Genomic DNA, 17,403 nt, shown 5'->3' with positions numbered 1-17,403 from the left:
TAGCCAGTTGGTTGATCAGACAGTTGAAAAGTCAGTCGGTCAATCAATCAATCAATCAGTTTATCACCCACTCAGTCACTCAATCAGTAAATCAATCACTCAGCAAGCTAGTAAGTCACTCAATCAGTCAGTCAGTTAATCGCCCAGTCAATCAGTTAATCGCCCAGTCAATCAAGCACTCAATCACTCAGTCAGTCAAAACAAGCTATTTTATATATATAGAAAATTATATTTATGTATTACGAACAAGATTCATAGTAGTTTTCTCCGTCTTGCGACATCTTGGAGCGTCTAGCCAAGAGTTTGGCATCTCGTTTGGGGGGTCACGACACTTTTACTTGTTGGCTTTGTTATCAAAAGCAGAACACCGCTAACACTAAGCGCTGTCTAACGGTGCTGGCAGCTATAGTTAAGATCTGTTGCTGGTTCGAGGTCTTCGCATTAATGGTCGTCAGGTGGCCATTCACATTTAAATGGGCTTTAAGAATCGATCAGCGCTTTGTTTTTTGGGCTGATAGATTTTCACTTTCCGCACACGAATGGAAAAGAAAGCAAAAGTGAAAGAAACTGTCTAAACCTTTAACTCTCGATCTACCGGCCTAGTACTGGCTGAGAGACCCACTGAGCGGAAGTTCAACGATCAAGAAGCTTCCGCCGAAAACATTTAATAACAAAAAAAATCTTCATCTTTCGCAAGTAAATTCCAGATACATCGAATTTAAAAAAATAATCATAATAAGCAAGCCCGATAAAGCTTTGCAAATGCTTTGCCCAGTCAGACACAATCGCTTTGCAAATAAGCCACTCACATGGCCGAGCATTCATCATTCATATGCACATGCATCGGGCATTCATTTATTTATTCAATCAGTTCATCAGCGCAGACCTCGGGTGACTGCCGTGAAAGTCCAAGCCAAACAAAACAATTTCTTAACAACTTCAGCGACAACAACAACAATAGTAACAACAACTAGAAGAAGACAAACAAAAAAGCAAAACAAACTGACAACAAGACAAACAGCCGCCACACGAGGCAGTTGCCACCGTTCGAGTCATGCAGAAGCGCACAATTCACAAGCCGCACAGATAAACGTACTGGAGTTGCCGCACACACAACACCAACAACAATGCGAGTACTTGTTGCATGTGACGGGTGCCACATCCCGTGCAAGTTGCAAGAGCTGCTTGCAACAAGCGCAAGCTCTGATCTGATCAGAGCGGATCCGCGTGGATCCAAGTGAATCAATCATTGGCCAGAGAAACACAAACACGAGCACGAAGCTCGTGTGCTGCAAAATTCATCCTGTTTTGGAGGCATGGCCCCCTGGGCATACCAATCCAACAGCTCACTTGGAGCTGCTCGCTTCTGCTGGATGGGCAACTGTCGCCCTTTAGATCCCAACCACAGGCGCAATAGTAGGCGCCTGTCTGAAACAGCATAATATATTTCAGATGAAGTCCCACTAAGCTATCGATGTTTATTGAAGTGGAAATTGTTTCTCAGTCAGATAATATACCCTGCCACATTCGCTTTCATACAAATCTAAGCGAATGTTGTTTCAATTTCCCACACAAGTCAGTTTGCCCTTGCAATTTTATTTAACAGAAACATGGGTTGACGTAGATTTGTAGAGTTGCTTTGCGTTTTGCAATCGATACTTCGATTGCTCGTAAAACTAATCGATAACGTGTTTTCGAGCGACTATAAATAGCTCTGACTGCAAGCGTTTAGCTCATTCGTCTCCGGCATCTGCTGAAAGACGAATCAAATACTTTTTATTTTTCTCCTTTTTCGTTTTTGCCTTTTTTGATTCCTTTTTTTTTTAAATATTATTCGGATTCCAGCAAGGATATCGCTTGCCCATATCCCATTACACTTAGTATGTTTTAATAAATCCTGGTTTCTTATTTCTTAACCCGTTTATAAATGGTTTTGATTTGCATCCAGCCTCTGCTGGAAGATGGACCAAAGCCTTTTTAGTTTATTTTTAACGCCAATAAGAACATTGCTTATATTTTCGATTATCCTTATAAAAGTAGTACACCTAAAAAAATATTGTTTTTTATTTACCGCGTAAATGGTGTCGTTCATAATCAGCCTATGCTAGTAAATGGATGGGGCTGTCTTTTCTTTTTTATTTATAAATATATATATTTTTGTACGCTTACAAGGATATCGCTTGCAATTTCGCCAATATCCCAATGCCCGTAATAGATCTTAACAAGATCTGACTTCATTTTTTATCGTAATTGTTGTCTATTCGTATCTGGACATAGAGCTGAAAGATGGTATCATTTCTATCCAGCATTTGCTTGGTGAATGGTTCAGTTCTTGCTTTTTAGATATATATATATTTTATTTTCTTATTGATGTACAGTCGCTTGCAATTTTGCCAATATTTCAGCACAAGATGTATTTTAACAAATTCTGGTTTGGCATTTTTACCCTCAAATGACATCATTTCTATCCAGCTTTTGCTTGGAGAATGGACTACTTTTTCTTAATAATTTATCAATTTATTCTTTATTTAAATTCTCGCAAGTAAATAGTTTGCAATTTTGCCAATATCCCAAATCTCTGGTTACTCTTTAATCCCGTAAATGGTGTCAATTTGTAAACTGTTTTTGCAGAAAGATAGAACGGGGCTCTCCTTTTTAGCTATATAGATCTATTCCTCCTACAAGGATTTCGCCTCTTCCAATCCCATTTTAATCAATTTAAGTTTTTTATTTTAACACGTTTATAAGTATTTGATCATTTATTCTACCTTTTATTATATGCACGTACAAATTCTGGATACCGTCGCCATTATTGCATTTTTAAAAACACAATTAAGGCTAATTTAATATTTAATGTATATAAAGAAAATAAATTTCTTCGACAACAAATACATTTGGCACCTGTTTTTTTTTTTTTTTTTGTAATTTCTGACTCGTTAAAATTGCCTACGCGGAAAAATCTAATACACATGCATAGAAAAGGAAGTAGAATAAACCTTCAGCATTTGCAGATATTTTTCTCCTTTTAATTCATCTAATAAATTTGTTGTTTGTGATCAATATTTTTGGTGCAACAAATTGAAATTGAAATGTTCCATTAAAATTTTGAAAGTATATATGAAATTCAAATGAAACAAAACCTGGGCTTATTAACGGGCTCTACCTAACACACTTTTTGGGTTAATTTGCATTCTCCTGGGGATAATATTGTGAAAAAGATTTTGCTCACTTTGGATAACCAACTAATGCATAAGATATACTTTTTGTCCAAGATCGTAAAGGTCGTTGTGCAAATCATACTTTATAGCTTAAGAACTGTAACCATATGCTGGGAAAGGTAGATTCACAATAGTTGCTGAACAACATAGAGTTGGCCAAATTTGTGTAGCTTGGCTTTGGATTAGCAAGACCAAGTGAACAAATGGTCAATTATGACAGCGGCGACAACAACAACATGAACAACATGAGCAAACTGGTTGATAGTTGCGTTTTAATATGGAAAATGAAAATCCAAAGACGTTGCCATCGACGTCTCAACATCGGCGGCGATTTCTAGTCAAGTGGCGAGTTAAAAATGTCGTATGTAAACGCTTTGCCTTAATACTTAATTGACATTGGTGGAAAGTTGCAGCGGCAACAAATGCAACAGCGGCAACTGCAACTGCAACAGCAGCAATAACAGACACAGACACAGACCTGGGCCGGTTGTTGACCGAGAGATTTGCTAACCACGGCGGTTAAAGCTAATAGCTATCGCCCGCGCCACGGCGTCTTGATCGGTGCAAACGAAAGCAAAAGGATGGGCTGGGCCCAGCGGGACACGGGGAGGATACGGTTCGGTTTGCCTGCGTTGCAAGGCGAATTCGGTGCGGTCGAAAACAAGTTGCAGCTGCAAGGCAAAAGCCGGCCAGAAATTTCACTTTTTCTTTTGACGTCGCAAACGCAGGTCTCTTTTTCTTTTTCATTATATTTATTTATATAAATATATCATTTAAGATTCGTCCAAAGATTTCGACCAGAAAGCGTCGCTAATTAACGCCGAGCAATGCGAAAAATAATAACTAAATATGTGTAAAGACGTCAAACCCATTTGGCCAGTTGGCCAATTGGCAGCTTTTGGCCATTTGCCTTGTCTTATTGCGTTTGCCTAATCCCCGATTTATTTTTTGGTTTTTCTTTCGATTTTCATTTCAATTTTCAAACACGCGAGTTGAATGGACTCCAGTGCAACGTGGCTCTTTCGATGCGTGACAACTTCGGACAACCCGTCGTCTTTTTTTCGGCATTTAAAATACTAAGGCTCATCTTCGAAGAACGTAACACTATTTATATTTTGTTAAGACAAGCCCTTTTCCTTAAATTTACATAAAGAAGATACCGACTCTCTCATCATCAGAATTTGTCAGCGATGCCAGTATTGCAAATGCAAACGTTTCCCCTATTTGGAAGCTTGAACTTGTTGAGAATTGTAAGCGCCAGGCAGCAAAGCTGAGAATTTGTATTCTACGTGATTTAGCCGGAGGCAACAAGTGCATTATTAAGCTATTCTCTTGCAGAATTCAAAATTGATAACTCTATTGATTATAATACGAAAGTTAAATTAATTTTTTACGTATTTTTTAAAAAGACTTTTATATGTTATCGAATTCCCTTCGGTATGGACTTTCAGGTTTCAAGTTTTAGCCAAAATAAAGGTGGGGGACTTGATATTAGCTTTCATTTTAAAACAAACTCGACTCGTCTGGCTATCAGTTCCGTTATTTCCAAGTATTTGGACATAATTAAATAATAATCCATGAACACATTTTTCAGCTCCGCTTCAAAGTATCTTAATTAAAATAGTTTTTATTAACTTTTCCCTCCCAGCTTTGTTTTATGCTAATCTTTTATCTTTGAATTGTATTTGAAAGTTTGTAAGAGAAACCCTCCTCAAGACCGTTATAATTATTATTTTTATAACTATTTGATAATTGCCAAAAATATAATTCTATAAGCATGATGTTTCTTCTAGGCCATTTCCGCAACATTGTTGCCAGTTCAAATGTGGCAATAAATAGCTGCAACAACAACATCAACAACAACAACAATAATAATAAAAAATAATAACGAAACAGAAATGCAAAGGAAAAATAATTAAAGTATTTCACGTCTATGTCTAAAGAAATAATCGCCAACTCAAGCTTAGACCAAGTAGAGTGGCTTGTGGCAAGTGGCAAGTGGCTTGTGGCAGCAATGGCGGGTGGTTGGCTACGGTGGGCGGTGGGTTTGGGGAGGGTTAGGAGAAGGCAAAAGGCGTGTGCAACACCGAAACAAAATACGATTTAATGCGCTTTTCGAATTCTACAACGCCGCGCTCTGATCACATCAGTAAACATGGATATGGATAGCTGCCCGTTCATTTATCAAGCCCCGGGGCATACAACAGTCGTATAATAAGAGCATGAGGCAAGGTATGATATGGTTTTGGTAGTAAATATAAAAGTTACACAGGGTATATAGCACATGCTCGCCTACAGGGTAGAGTGTATGCCAGGGTCTTTGATATGATAGTATGAGATGGTTTATATGGTTTGTCATAAATATAATATATGATTACAGTAGTGTAGTGTACAGTATACAGAAATTGAATTTTGATAATATAAGATAGATAATACTCATACATATATTGCTCTGAATGGTATAATATGGTGTATATGCATTTTGAAGGCCTCTGTTTACAACACATTTGAGGTGCGACTGATTGAAGTTTTCGATTTTTGTTCAGTCCTTAATTATGAATTACAAATTACGAATTACAAATGAAATCTGTTTCTCTCTCTCACTGCACAGTGTAATTATCGCAGTCAGTGGCCTAATCAGCCACTGTTGGGAGTTGTATAACTTAATGGTTTGCACATGGGCTAATTGGTTGTTCAAAACTCTCCCTGCCACACATTTGATTAAATGTAAAAACAATTTGGATCATTTTAATTGAATTAAATCTGAAAAACTTTCATATTTCAATACCAAAAGAAAATCAAGAAGTGAGTTAAAATTTCTTTCTAAATTGCATAATAGATTATTTTCGTTGAACTAAGGAATTATTCTATGAAAACAGATTTAAAAAAAAAATGAATATCAAATTGGTCAGCACTTCAAGAAAGTTTATATATGATCAATCTAGCCAGCCCCCCCATTTTATCGCATATTTGGAAAACTTAAAGGACTAGAGTTACAAAGTTGTGCGCTGTGGTTTGCCGCACAGACAGATCAAGAGAATTATGAATTTTTAGATATTATCCGGCTTATCCGATTCAAAAACTTAGAGAGATTCGTGTCTGTAGCATAAAGAGCTTATTTACAAATACAATACAGTTCCTTGTGCTATTAGGTATTTCATTTTGATTCTAAATTTAAATTAACTTACTCAAGATATTTGCTTTATCCATGTAGTTGGGCATAAACAATGCGATGCAGCGCAAAAACATAACACAACACACAGATACGCACATACACACACACATATATATACATATGTAGGCTATACACGCACACTGTCTGCACTATCTTTGACGATATCGAAAACGCTCGAAGAAAAAAAATTGTATAAAAAAATTATAACAATAATATGTAGTAACAGAAATGCACGCCTAACTAACACAATTGATGCAACATTTTGAAGCAACGGTTAATTTGTGTTAACTGTTTGTTGCTGCCTGCTGCCAGCTGTCAGCGAGAATCGCAGATCGAGTGTGGCGCGCGCGGCACGTGCTATGCGAACAATGGTCGACGCTTGTTTAACTCTCGCGTCTTTCAGTCTGCGGTCTGCCAGTCTCCGATTTCGACTTCGACTGTGACTTCGATTCCGACACCGACTCCGACTTTGGCCACCGGTCGCCAAAGAAATGTAAAAGCCGCAGTCGCCGCTGCGCAGTGCCTCTGCTCAAAAGCGCAAGCGCAAGCGCAGAAGCGGCAGGCGTGAAAGCTTCAAAAGCTTTTGCTTGTTTGTTTACGTTCAGTTATGATTATTGTTGTTGTTGGCTACTTTCTGTCTGTGTGTGCGTGTGTGTGTGTGTGTGTGTGTGTGTGTGAGGCGTCGATGCGCTTTTTGCACATTGTCGGGCTTTTTCTTGCTGCTGCTCGCTCTCTTTTTTTACGTTTTTTGAATTTTTGTTCATCTTATCTTAAAGTTGTCTACCCTGTACACATTAAATTGGGTAAAGGGGTATACACCAGATATGCAAATTGAAGGTTCGTTCAGAGAGAGGCGATATTCTAAATTTCAGAATGATAAAAATGGAATTTCATTATCGCTTTCTTTGACAAATTTCAGTGTTTGCTCTTAAAGATATATTCAAATATATGATTAATATTAGGACAAACATACCAAATAAAGGTAAATGCTTGGATTAGGTAGAAAAGCCTTACTGTAAGATAATTAAATGTTTCATACATATTTTCGTAAAACTGTATTCGGAGTTCAATTTTGCCCGCAAGTGTGGAAAATAGGTGGAAGAGGTCTACGTGAAACATTCTACTTTGTTTTTGGGTCTATTATTTTGGAGTTGGGCCTATTTTCTCTCTGAATGTAAGAGGCTGGTGTTTGAAACTATGCTTAAGAGCATTTCCAAGACAAACTACAGGATATCAGCTAGTCGAGCACTTTCGAGTGGAACACTCTTACTTGTTAAGTTAACTTTATTCAATCGAGTTTATGTTTTTGAATGCTTTTTATGGCCGCAGCCCGCGTCATGCGCTTCTAGGCACCTGGGCAGATGGGCAGCTGCCTTTGTTCGACTCGCTGTCTAACGGAAATAACGTTGCTTCTGCCGCTCAGGTGTAAGATACATACCGTTTATATAGTAATAAATAAAGATACACACACACATATATGCCATGTGCATATATGTGTGTATATTTTGCATATAGTTAGCTGCTCCTCAGCTGCCCGCTCTTCGCCTGGCTTAAGCTAATTATGTATTATTTTTTAGCCTGAATTTGGTTCGGTTTAGTTCGGTTCGGTTCGGTTCGGTTCAAGCTTAGTTTGTTGCTCTTTTGATTCGAGACTCATTCAAATGCAATCAGTCAAAATCGCATCTAATTTCTCAACTAATTGGCGATGCAATTGAAAAGTGTTTTCAAAACACTTCATTAGCAACAATATTATTAATGATTATGATGATGATGATGATGATGATGATGATGATGATGATAATTATGTTGAAACTCATAATTGAGCGCTTTGCAAAGGTGTTCGATATCGCCAACTTTGCGGCAAGTTCATTGAAAGCGTGCAGCGGCAAAATGGTGAATGGTTGGGTATTTCCTATGTTTATCAAGAATCCGATAGTTATTTATGTTTTAATTGATTTAAATTGACTTTACTATAAAACAAATTGGTTTTCATAAAACCGAACCAAACTGAGTTTTTAAACATTGGCTTACAAAATCTCGATGAAGACCTCAGCCTCAAAAGCCTTTGGGCCCAAACCATGGCACTTATCTAACCATGTTTGGATGATGTCAACTTTGGGCAGAGGTCGACTTTAGCACGCAACTTCCATGTGAATATATTTACGATAGACAATATATTCAGTAGAACGTGCAATTAACATATTGCAAAATATGACAAATCATGATTTGAACCAAGACATTGGCTCAACATTGAGGGAAATCAGCTGCAGGCAGCAAACCTAAGCGAGTGAATTGGGTTGCAGGTCTTGGCTTTGCAGTCCTAACATATATCTAACTGATCGTATCAAATCGGACTAATATACCCTTAGTATGGATCGGAAATGAAGCAAATGTATAAATCATATTTCTACAAAGTGGGCGATGGCTACGAAGTCGGACGAATCGATTGACAATATCATAGTTTTTAGAGCAATAAGATATAAAGTATGCTTCAGTTATATGTGTGTACGAATTTCGAGGTTATATAGAAGCTGATCCTAGTTATGCTATGTATATATAGTAGTATGGACAGTACCTGATGGCAGCCGCTGCTGCGGCAACTGGCTGCTGTTGGGCCGTGAACAATTTGGAGCTGCCGCCAAAGCGTTGCTGATGATGGTGCGGATGCTGATGCAGGAGCTGGCCATTGAAGTCGAGCTCAGCATCGATGGGGCCGTAGTTGGCGCGATTGCAGCTGAGGCGGCTCGCATGGGAGCCGCGCTCCGAATTGCATTTGGAGCCGCAGAGTGAGTTGTCGCAGTAGCGGCAGCATTTGTTATAGCTGAACGTGGAGGTGCAGAGCGTGCAGAATGAGTCCAGTTGCGATTCAGCGTGATCCTCGTCATCGAGGTCGCCGTCCGCCCCTGCCTCCGCATCTGTATCCATGTGCAGCTTGTGGCAGCGCAGCTTGAGCGTGTGTGCGTTACTGCTCTGATCCTCATCCGAGCAGAAATTGTATCTATCGCTCTCCGTATCCTCGGCCAGGCTGCTGCCCGCGCTGCCATCCGCGCGAGGCGGCGACATGCCGAATCCGCTCAGCGGGCAGGAGGGGTAGCGCGTTAGCGGAAACTGGCGTACATTGTATTTGCTGGTCATCGATAGGTTCTCGTTGAAATATATCACATTTGAGGCCCCATTCTGTTCCATATCCAGCTCCAGCTCCCGCTCCCTGTCCCTCTCCTTCGCCCTGCTAATGCTCAGTTCATGATATTTACGCAAAAAGGCCGCATTACAATCGGCCGCAGTATATTCATGCAATTTTTTCGGCTTTGGCATTGGGTGGAGAGGAGAATGTTGCTGCTGCAGTTGATGATGCGGTAGGATCTGCATGTTTGGTACGCCATTGTTGTTGTTACCGCTGGCATTACTGTTGTTGTTGTTGTTGTTGTCTCCGACGGATATTCCGCCAGACCGCAATAGATCGAACAAGCGCTGCTTGAGATCGCGCATTGCGTCTGCATGAGAGCGTTGCCAACTTGTTGAGCGTCTGAAATAATAAAGATATAATATATTACTAAATAAATTAATCTATTTAATTTGCACCCTCACACACTTTTAGCGCCTAACTTTTAACAAATCGACAGCTTTTTGTGTCGCACTCATAGCAAGCAGCTTGCGCGCATGTCAAACCCTAAATGCAAACAGGTGTGACCAGGTTGTTTAAACAACGTAAATATACCAAAAATATGTTTTTTTTTTGTCAACATATATTAAAGAACACCGAAATGAACGACAAAATATATAGGCATATTTTACATACTGAATAAATTTTGGGTAGTAACATTTTTCGACAGCAACATTGTCTTGAACGCTTACATATATAGCAGTCAGCTTCTTATCGCAGCCACGCACATGTTTGCCATCTAGCTGATTTGACCAAATTGAGTAAGCACTTAGTGTTATCGATAACTTTCTGTCTGCACCAGTCCAGTACCAAAACATTTTGTAAAATTAATAAACGAAATATACCTAGGGGCCATTAATTGTAAGTTCAGCAGCAGAACTTTATTGCTGGGCAAACAAACTATACATTTTATCAATTACATTTGATTCTTACTATCCCGCCACAGAGCATGAGTACACAACGCGGGAACGCAAGTCGCACACGTGCCCAAAAACACAAAAATCGTCATGTATTCAAAAACGACTTGCATGACAAGACGCCACAGCAGATACGACTGAATAAGATGCACGTATCGACGGTCTGCCAACGCTGCAAGGAGGTCATCGAGTGGAAGATCAAATACAAAAAGTACAAGCCCCTGACCCAGGCAAAGACCTGTGCCCGCTGCCAACAGCGCACTGTGCGCAAGGCCTACCATGTCATCTGTCGGGACTGTGCTGTGAAGGACCATGTGTGCGCGAAGTGCCTGAAGAGCGCCGACGAGGTGGCAATCGAAGCGCCAGAGCCAACGCCTCAGGAGGAACAACAGCTGCAGGTCGAAATGGACCGGCTGATAAAATCTTTTCCAGAGCGCAAGCGACGTGCATTTCTCCGCTTCATGGCCAAGGGACGTAAGCAGGAGACCGAGACCGAGGAGCCGGTTGATGACGAGGAGCGGGAGGCGCAAGAGAAGGCGACGCGCGTCAGGCATACGCGCGAGGAGCTGCTGGAGAAGATCAAGCAGCTGAATCTCGCCGAAGAGGACGATGATTACAACGACGATGAGGACGAAGACGAAGATGAGGATGGGGACGGTGACGGGGAGGGTGATTCGGATCTCGACTCGGATGAATGCGACAGTGAGGAAAGCAGCGATGAGGAGCAACAAAAACCTAATATAAGCGATAAACTAGTAAACAAATAGCATTCAAATGCCGAAATAGTGTGAAAATTAGGTTATGAAAGCACAATTTTTTTTTTGTATAAATTAATTATTATCATGAAATTAATAACGGCGTTTTAATTAGGTAATTACCTATCATAATTGATATTTTTGTCAGCTGTCTGGCTGCTTATATCTTAATTTATCGCAGAAATTATATTTCATGAAGAAATTGCATATTGAATTGTTAACAGTTAAGCTTTTGTTGTCGGCCAAAATAAAAGCTTTGAAAAAGCTTTGTAGCTCTGCATTTTAACTTTTTGCGAAATCCAATGCAAGCACGCTGCGAAGCAACAATCGATTGAATCTAATCGCTTGCATCCGCTTAAAGGCTAGCTGCTATGACATTTCGGTTGCCAGACAGCCGGCAGTAAATACTATATTTTAGTCGCCAGTCGAAGCGATTTGCTTCGTTCGTTTTTTCTTGCTTTTCACAAAGCGACAGTCAGTTAGTTGGAAAGGTATTGAAATTGTGGCAGGATGACTAACCGAAAGTCAAAGAGCGGCAGAAGCCGTCGCAAGAACAAGAACAAGAATAATGCAGGTGAGGAGGCGGGCGCCGTGCAACCCACACAAGCACCGAAATCGAAATCCAAGCAAAAGTCAAAATCGAGTGACAAATCGGACAAGGCCGAGCAGAAAAAACTGACATTCGGGGAGCTACAAATGCTGCAGCAAACTGTGCTCAATTTTTTAAGAAGCGACGACGTGTCGCAGGAGATAGTTGGCTTGAGCAATCAGGAGCGCAAAGAAATTCACCAGTTCGCCCGACAGAACGGTCTAAAAACGCGCAGTCGCAGCAACAACGGCGAACGGGTGCTGACCCTGAGTCGCGGTGCTACCACGAAGCTGAATATGCGTCTCGAAGATGTCAAGCTGGCCGTGTCACTGCAATTTGGCACTGTCTTGGATATGGCCCTCAAGGACTTGAGCCGCAGACGGTCACAGCCCATTCAACCGCAGCGTCGCGAGCAAACTATCCAAAACGGCGGCCTAGTGGGCATTCCACGTGTGCCCCCGATCCCTCGCAGTATCTGCGGCGATCTGGACGACGAGCGCCGTAATCTTCCCATATTTACGAAGCGCGAAAGAATATTCGAGCTGCTCGAAATGTCGCAGGTAAGTCGCATTTCCCATCGTACCCAGCAATGCATTGGCTCAATTGGCTTCTCTTCTGAAGGTACTGATTGTGAACGGTGCCACGGGCTCGGGCAAGTCCACCCAATTGCCGCAGTATTTGCTGGAGGAGGCAGCCGCATCGAATCAGTCTGTACGCATTGTGGTTAGCCAACCGCGGCGCATTGCCGCCATTAACGTGTCCGGGCGCATTGCCGAGGAGCGCGGCGAGGTGCTAGGCGACACCGTGGGCTATATTATACGTATGGAGAGTAAGTATTCTAATCCACAATGCTTCCCAATATTCCTAATCCCAATATTTATACTTGAATGCAGGCAAGTGCAGCAGCAACACGGTTCTGGCATTGACCACAAGTGGCTGCCTGTTGCGCACGCTGGCCATGAAAAGCGGCGAGTTCTTTAATAACACCACACATCTAGTCATTGATGAGGTACACGATCGCGATCTGGACACAGACTTTCTTTTGCTGGCCATTAAACTAGAGCTGGAGCGCAACAAGTCGCTCAAGTTGATATTAATGTCGGCCACAATGGATATATTGGCGCTGTCCAAATACTTTGGCAATGCTCCCGTCCTGGATGTGGAGGGACGCAGCTTCAATGTGCGCATCTATTCGCTGGAGAACATACTGCACATGACCGGCTATATGACGCCTCAGATGGCACGTGTGCTGGGCAACAAGACCGACGCCGAAGCGGATGAGCTCGTGGAGGCCTATTCGATTGCACATAATATATACGACCAGGAAATAGACAATTCGCTGATTGTGTCCCTGCTGCAGGTGCTGCTGGTGATGGGCACGAAGGGCGCCGTCATTGTCTATCTGCCCGGCTATCAGGATATGACAAAATTGATGGATCAGCTGGTTGACTCTCTGCCAATGGATTTGGTCAAGATAATGTTGCTGCACAGCCAGGTCGATAGCCAGAGGCAGAAGGATGTCTTTCGTGAATATTCAAATGTGCAACTCAAGATTGTGCTGAGCACAAACATTGGCCAGACTTCGATCACCATTCCCGATTTGCTCTATGTTATCGATACGGGCCGTGTCAAAATGAAGACCTACGATCCGGCAACCGGCGCCTCGCATCTGGCCTGCACTTGGATATCCCAGGCGGATGCTCAGCAGCGCACTGGTCGCGCCGGTCGTCGCAAAGATGGCATATGCTATCGCCTCTATAGCAGCAATCAGTATCACCGTTTCAATCGCTTTACAGTGCCGGAGATATTGCGCCATACACTCGATGAGGTCTGCCTGTTGGCCAAGATAGCCGCCCCAAACAAGGCGATCGAACATTTCTTGTCGCAGGCCCTGGACCGCCCGCAGCCTGTTGCCATTGCCCAAGCTTGCGCCAAGCTAAAGCTGCTGGATGTGCTCCATGACGCGAACGAGAGCGTCACACCGCTGGGTCACATCATAGCCGAATTGCCGCTGGATGTGCAGCTGGGCAAGTGTCTGGTTTACGGCATCTATTACCAATGCGTGGGCAGCATGAGCATCATTACCGCCTACTACTCGGTGCGCGATCCGTTTGTCCTGCCCACCGATCGTAATGCACGCAGTGAACAGCGCAAGTCCCGTGATTTCTTTAGCCTCGAGGCGTGCAGCGATTCGATTGGCATACTCCAGCTGTATCATGAGTACATGTGCGCCGACAACAGGGGCAGCCGTGAAATGGACAAGTTTTGTGAGAAGCACTTTTTGTGTCGCAAGTCGATGGATCTGTTCGTTTCGGCGGTGCAAACGCTGCGTCTCACCCTGATGCGCATGATCAAATTTGTGGACATGAGGTCGGCCACCAAATATGACCACAACTTGAATATGGTACGTCTGGCCCTGACTGCCGGGCTCTATCCACGAATTGTTTACGTCGATCGTACAAAGAATTCGCGCCTCATAGCCGAAGGCGATCCGCGTGTTCAACTCTCGAGGAACTCATGTTTACCCTTGTGCTTCGCCAAAAGGATAAGAGGCACCTTGAGCGAGTGGCTTCTATACGTGGACAAGAACCGCACAGCTGCCCTCGTCTCGCACATTGAGCATACCACGCTAGTCAGCACTTTGATGGTGGCCCTCCAGTGCGGCAAGGTGGCCAAATTGGATCCATTCGTACCGGGTATACTCGATCCTGTCGATGAATACAATCCGGTTGATTATTCTGTTCTGCGCTTGGACACCTGGCTGCGCATTCGGCTCTCCACAGAATTGGGCGAAAAACTGCTCAGGCTGCGCTCCAATATTGCCAAAGAGTTCAACGAGATGGTTGCCAATCGCACTGTGGTATCAGCTCGTTGTCCATCCGTTGAATATGTCCAAAGACTATTGGATCTCGATACAGACCAATCGGGTCTATCGGCTACAGATATTGTATTTTTCTAGATATCGTACTAACTTTGCCATGATCTTAGACCAGCTTGCATATATTTATTTAAACATTTTATTTATTTATTTTCTATCTGAGCATAGGTTTATAGCTAACCTATCTGAGTATAGAACAGACAAGAATATCTAGTTTACAGGGGGTTTTTTTTCGCATCGACTTTGTGGATCTATGTATTACTAAATGTACAAATTTAAATTATACTGTGAAATTATAATGCAATACGAATAGATTGCAAACACAATTAAAACCTAAGAACGTGCTAAAGCCCTAACTCGAACTATGGTTTTTAAAAGATCTAAAGATCTGAGTCTCTATTTGACTATGAATCTATGAGATTAATACCTGAAATGGTTATAAAATTAATTTGTATACTCATATATTTCAATTGACCCAGAATCTATGAGATTAATACCTGAAATGGTTCTAAAATCAATTTGTCTATGGATTTTCGCAAATTAAATATATAAATGTATGTTGACTTAAGAGACAAAATTTCAATTATGATATCAGATAATTGTTATATTTTTTATTCTTTAACTAAGCAGGACGCGTCTCAGCATTCCAACTTTAACGTAGCAAATTCAAGAGTACGATTTTTAATATATTACAATTTATAAATCATATATGTATACTATGAGGCATCTTTTATTAGAATATACAACAGATGTTTATCATTCCCTAACATAATCAGATCAAAACGATTTATGCAAGACATAATTGTAAAATGATAGTCGCATATGCAGCTTAGAAAAGGACGGTCGTCGCAAACACTTTTAATTGGTGTCTATTTATACAAATTGGTCTTCTAGACATTTAAATATTATACAGTATTAGCATACAGTGAACACGTACTTAAACGAATCGGGCATACATATCCGTATTTTGAATTTAACTAAACGTAAATTGAAATTATAAATACTCAAATATGTAGTTGCATGAAAATTCTCATTAGAGGCTCTTAACTTAGAAACTATGTCAAGCAAAATTCATTATGAATATTTAAAATGATGAAAAACTAAATAAATATATCTGAATGTAATTTATCTGATTTATGGACATTGTTCGATTGCAATTTCTAGAAATTTTGATGAGCCCAGGCTAATATAAATGTCTACACTGGCTGGCATTTTGCAGCTTCGCTCGGTTCAAGTCAGCCAAATTCCCGACCGTGAAAATGGCGAAAAGTGTGAAACACGTGAAATCAAATGAACTTTCAGAAAAGATTTCAAGTTTAAGGCTAATCGGAAAGTAAACAAACTATTTGTTGAGTCCGATTTTTGCAACTTTTCCACAGTTGCTGGTGGAATTTCGAAAATCGCTGAAACCTGAATTCATCAGGTTTACTTTTAAAGGTTGGAGTGTAACAAAGATGTGTAAGAATAAGTTTGAGGCATAGCGGATGCATTTTCCCGCAACATTTCCACGCTTTCGGGTGGAAGTATCCAAAATCCAAGCTAAAGGCTGGCACCTTTATGATATAGGATAACAATATTATGTTTCAAATCCGACCGGAGGGATGGACTTCGCGAAAAGTGTGAGAAACCTCTCGAATAAACAAAGATATTTGAGAATAAGTTTTAGGCCAAGCGTATAATCGACAAGAAAGAAGTTGGATACAGCCTCTCTCTGGGACATTTCCACGCTTTCGGGTGAAATTGACCCAAACCCCGGCTAAAGGCTAACAACAGTAAAAATGAGTTAAGACAAATTGTTGTTCAGAGATATAGTAAATGGTGGTTGTCAAGTGCTGCAGTGCAACATTTTGTCAATATTTTAGTTGCCGCCTGCTGTTCGTGGAGTTTGGGCTTGAGGTGCGGGGCTCGCCTTCAATCATGCCAGCACTTTAATTGCTGGGTGAAAATATGTGTGCCACAAGTGCATGGAATGCAGAGTTGCTGCAGAGTCGGTGTCGCTGTCGGTGTCAGTGTCAGTGTCAACCCTGTAGCTGGCTGCCACTGTGTGGACGGCTCCTTCATTTGCCATTGTGCCAATGCCAATGCTGGGCGGCTTTCTTGTTGCGTTGTTGCATTGTTGCTGGATCGCTGGCACTGGGTGCCTGGCCCAGCCCCCTGGGCCAAGTGCGGCCCATTGAGGCGCAAAAGACAACAACAACAACGGCAACAAGAGCTCGTAATTGCACAGGCAACCATGTTGCCGCATGTGCGCAGTCAATAAACCTGCGCAGTCTCCCCCAAGTCTCGCCCAGTCTCCCCCCTCTCTAACAATGGCAAGACAGCCAATTTTGTGTGATGAAAAAAAAAAGACAACGTGCCGCAAGCAACAGGCAGCAAGCAACAAATGCAGCAAAGAAAGTGAAATTAATTTGTAACTTGTCTCTGCTGTCTGTCTTTCAGTTGTTGTTGTTGTTGCTGCTGCTGTTGTTATTTTTTTTTTTTGTTTTGTTTTTTTTAGCTACCTTTCAATTATGAGCAAAGCAACTGCCAGCCAAGTTTCCAAGTACCCACAAGTATTGCTCTAGAAATGATATGGCTGATTGCCATTGTGTATTAGTTCCATTATTAGTTCCATTCGTTTATCTTGTCACTATTTAGTTTCGGTTCGCCTCACTCGTAGCAGAAGTTTTCAGGAACTCGACTCGGTTCACTTGCATTAGAACTCAATC

The 17,403-nt window shown here is 41.6% G+C and overlaps 3 protein-coding genes across 4 annotated transcripts in view; 2 read left to right on the top strand and 1 right to left on the bottom strand.

The window, feature by feature from the left end:
- f (espin protein forked) overlaps window positions 1–10,078 on the bottom strand; it is a 44,383-nt gene extending 34,305 nt beyond the window's left edge. The window contains exons 1-2 of one of the 2 annotated variants that reach the window (XM_070211226.1): window positions 9,986–10,078; window positions 8,969–9,919 (exon numbers count right to left, since the gene is read on the bottom strand). In XM_070211226.1, the coding sequence (XP_070067327.1) occupies window positions 8,969–9,882 (914 nt within the window). In that variant the 5' untranslated portion in view covers window positions 9,883–9,919; window positions 9,986–10,078. Of the gene's footprint in view, window positions 1–6,406; window positions 6,424–8,968; window positions 9,920–9,985 lie in introns of those variants that run through there. The other variant, XM_070211229.1, reaches the window with a different exon arrangement.
- A 193-nt stretch (window positions 10,079–10,271) lies between these two features.
- Window positions 10,272–11,321, top strand: LOC6636158 (uncharacterized protein C9orf85 homolog). The gene is made up of 2 exons (XM_002059629.4): window positions 10,272–10,417; window positions 10,503–11,321. The coding sequence occupies exon 2, from the start codon at window positions 10,506–10,508 to the stop codon at window positions 11,238–11,240; it is 735 nt and encodes a 244-aa protein (XP_002059665.1). The 5' UTR covers window positions 10,272–10,417; window positions 10,503–10,505; the 3' UTR covers window positions 11,241–11,321.
- A 296-nt stretch (window positions 11,322–11,617) lies between these two features.
- On the top strand, window positions 11,618–15,778 carry LOC6636157 (uncharacterized). The gene is made up of 3 exons (XM_002059628.4): window positions 11,618–12,377; window positions 12,439–12,646; window positions 12,711–15,778. Exons 1-3 carry the CDS (start codon window positions 11,739–11,741, stop codon window positions 14,774–14,776), a joined length of 2,913 nt encoding a protein of 970 aa, XP_002059664.1. The 5' UTR covers window positions 11,618–11,738; the 3' UTR covers window positions 14,777–15,778.
- The last annotated feature ends 1,625 nt before the right edge of the window (window positions 15,779–17,403 follow it).

The sequence above is a fragment of the Drosophila virilis genome, chromosome X (assembly GCF_030788295.1).
Source record: "Drosophila virilis strain 15010-1051.87 chromosome X, Dvir_AGI_RSII-ME, whole genome shotgun sequence".
Taxonomy (NCBI): domain Eukaryota; kingdom Metazoa; phylum Arthropoda; class Insecta; order Diptera; family Drosophilidae; genus Drosophila; species Drosophila virilis.
Note: the sequence above shows the minus strand (reverse complement) of the source record. Positions and strands in the feature narration are given on the sequence as shown.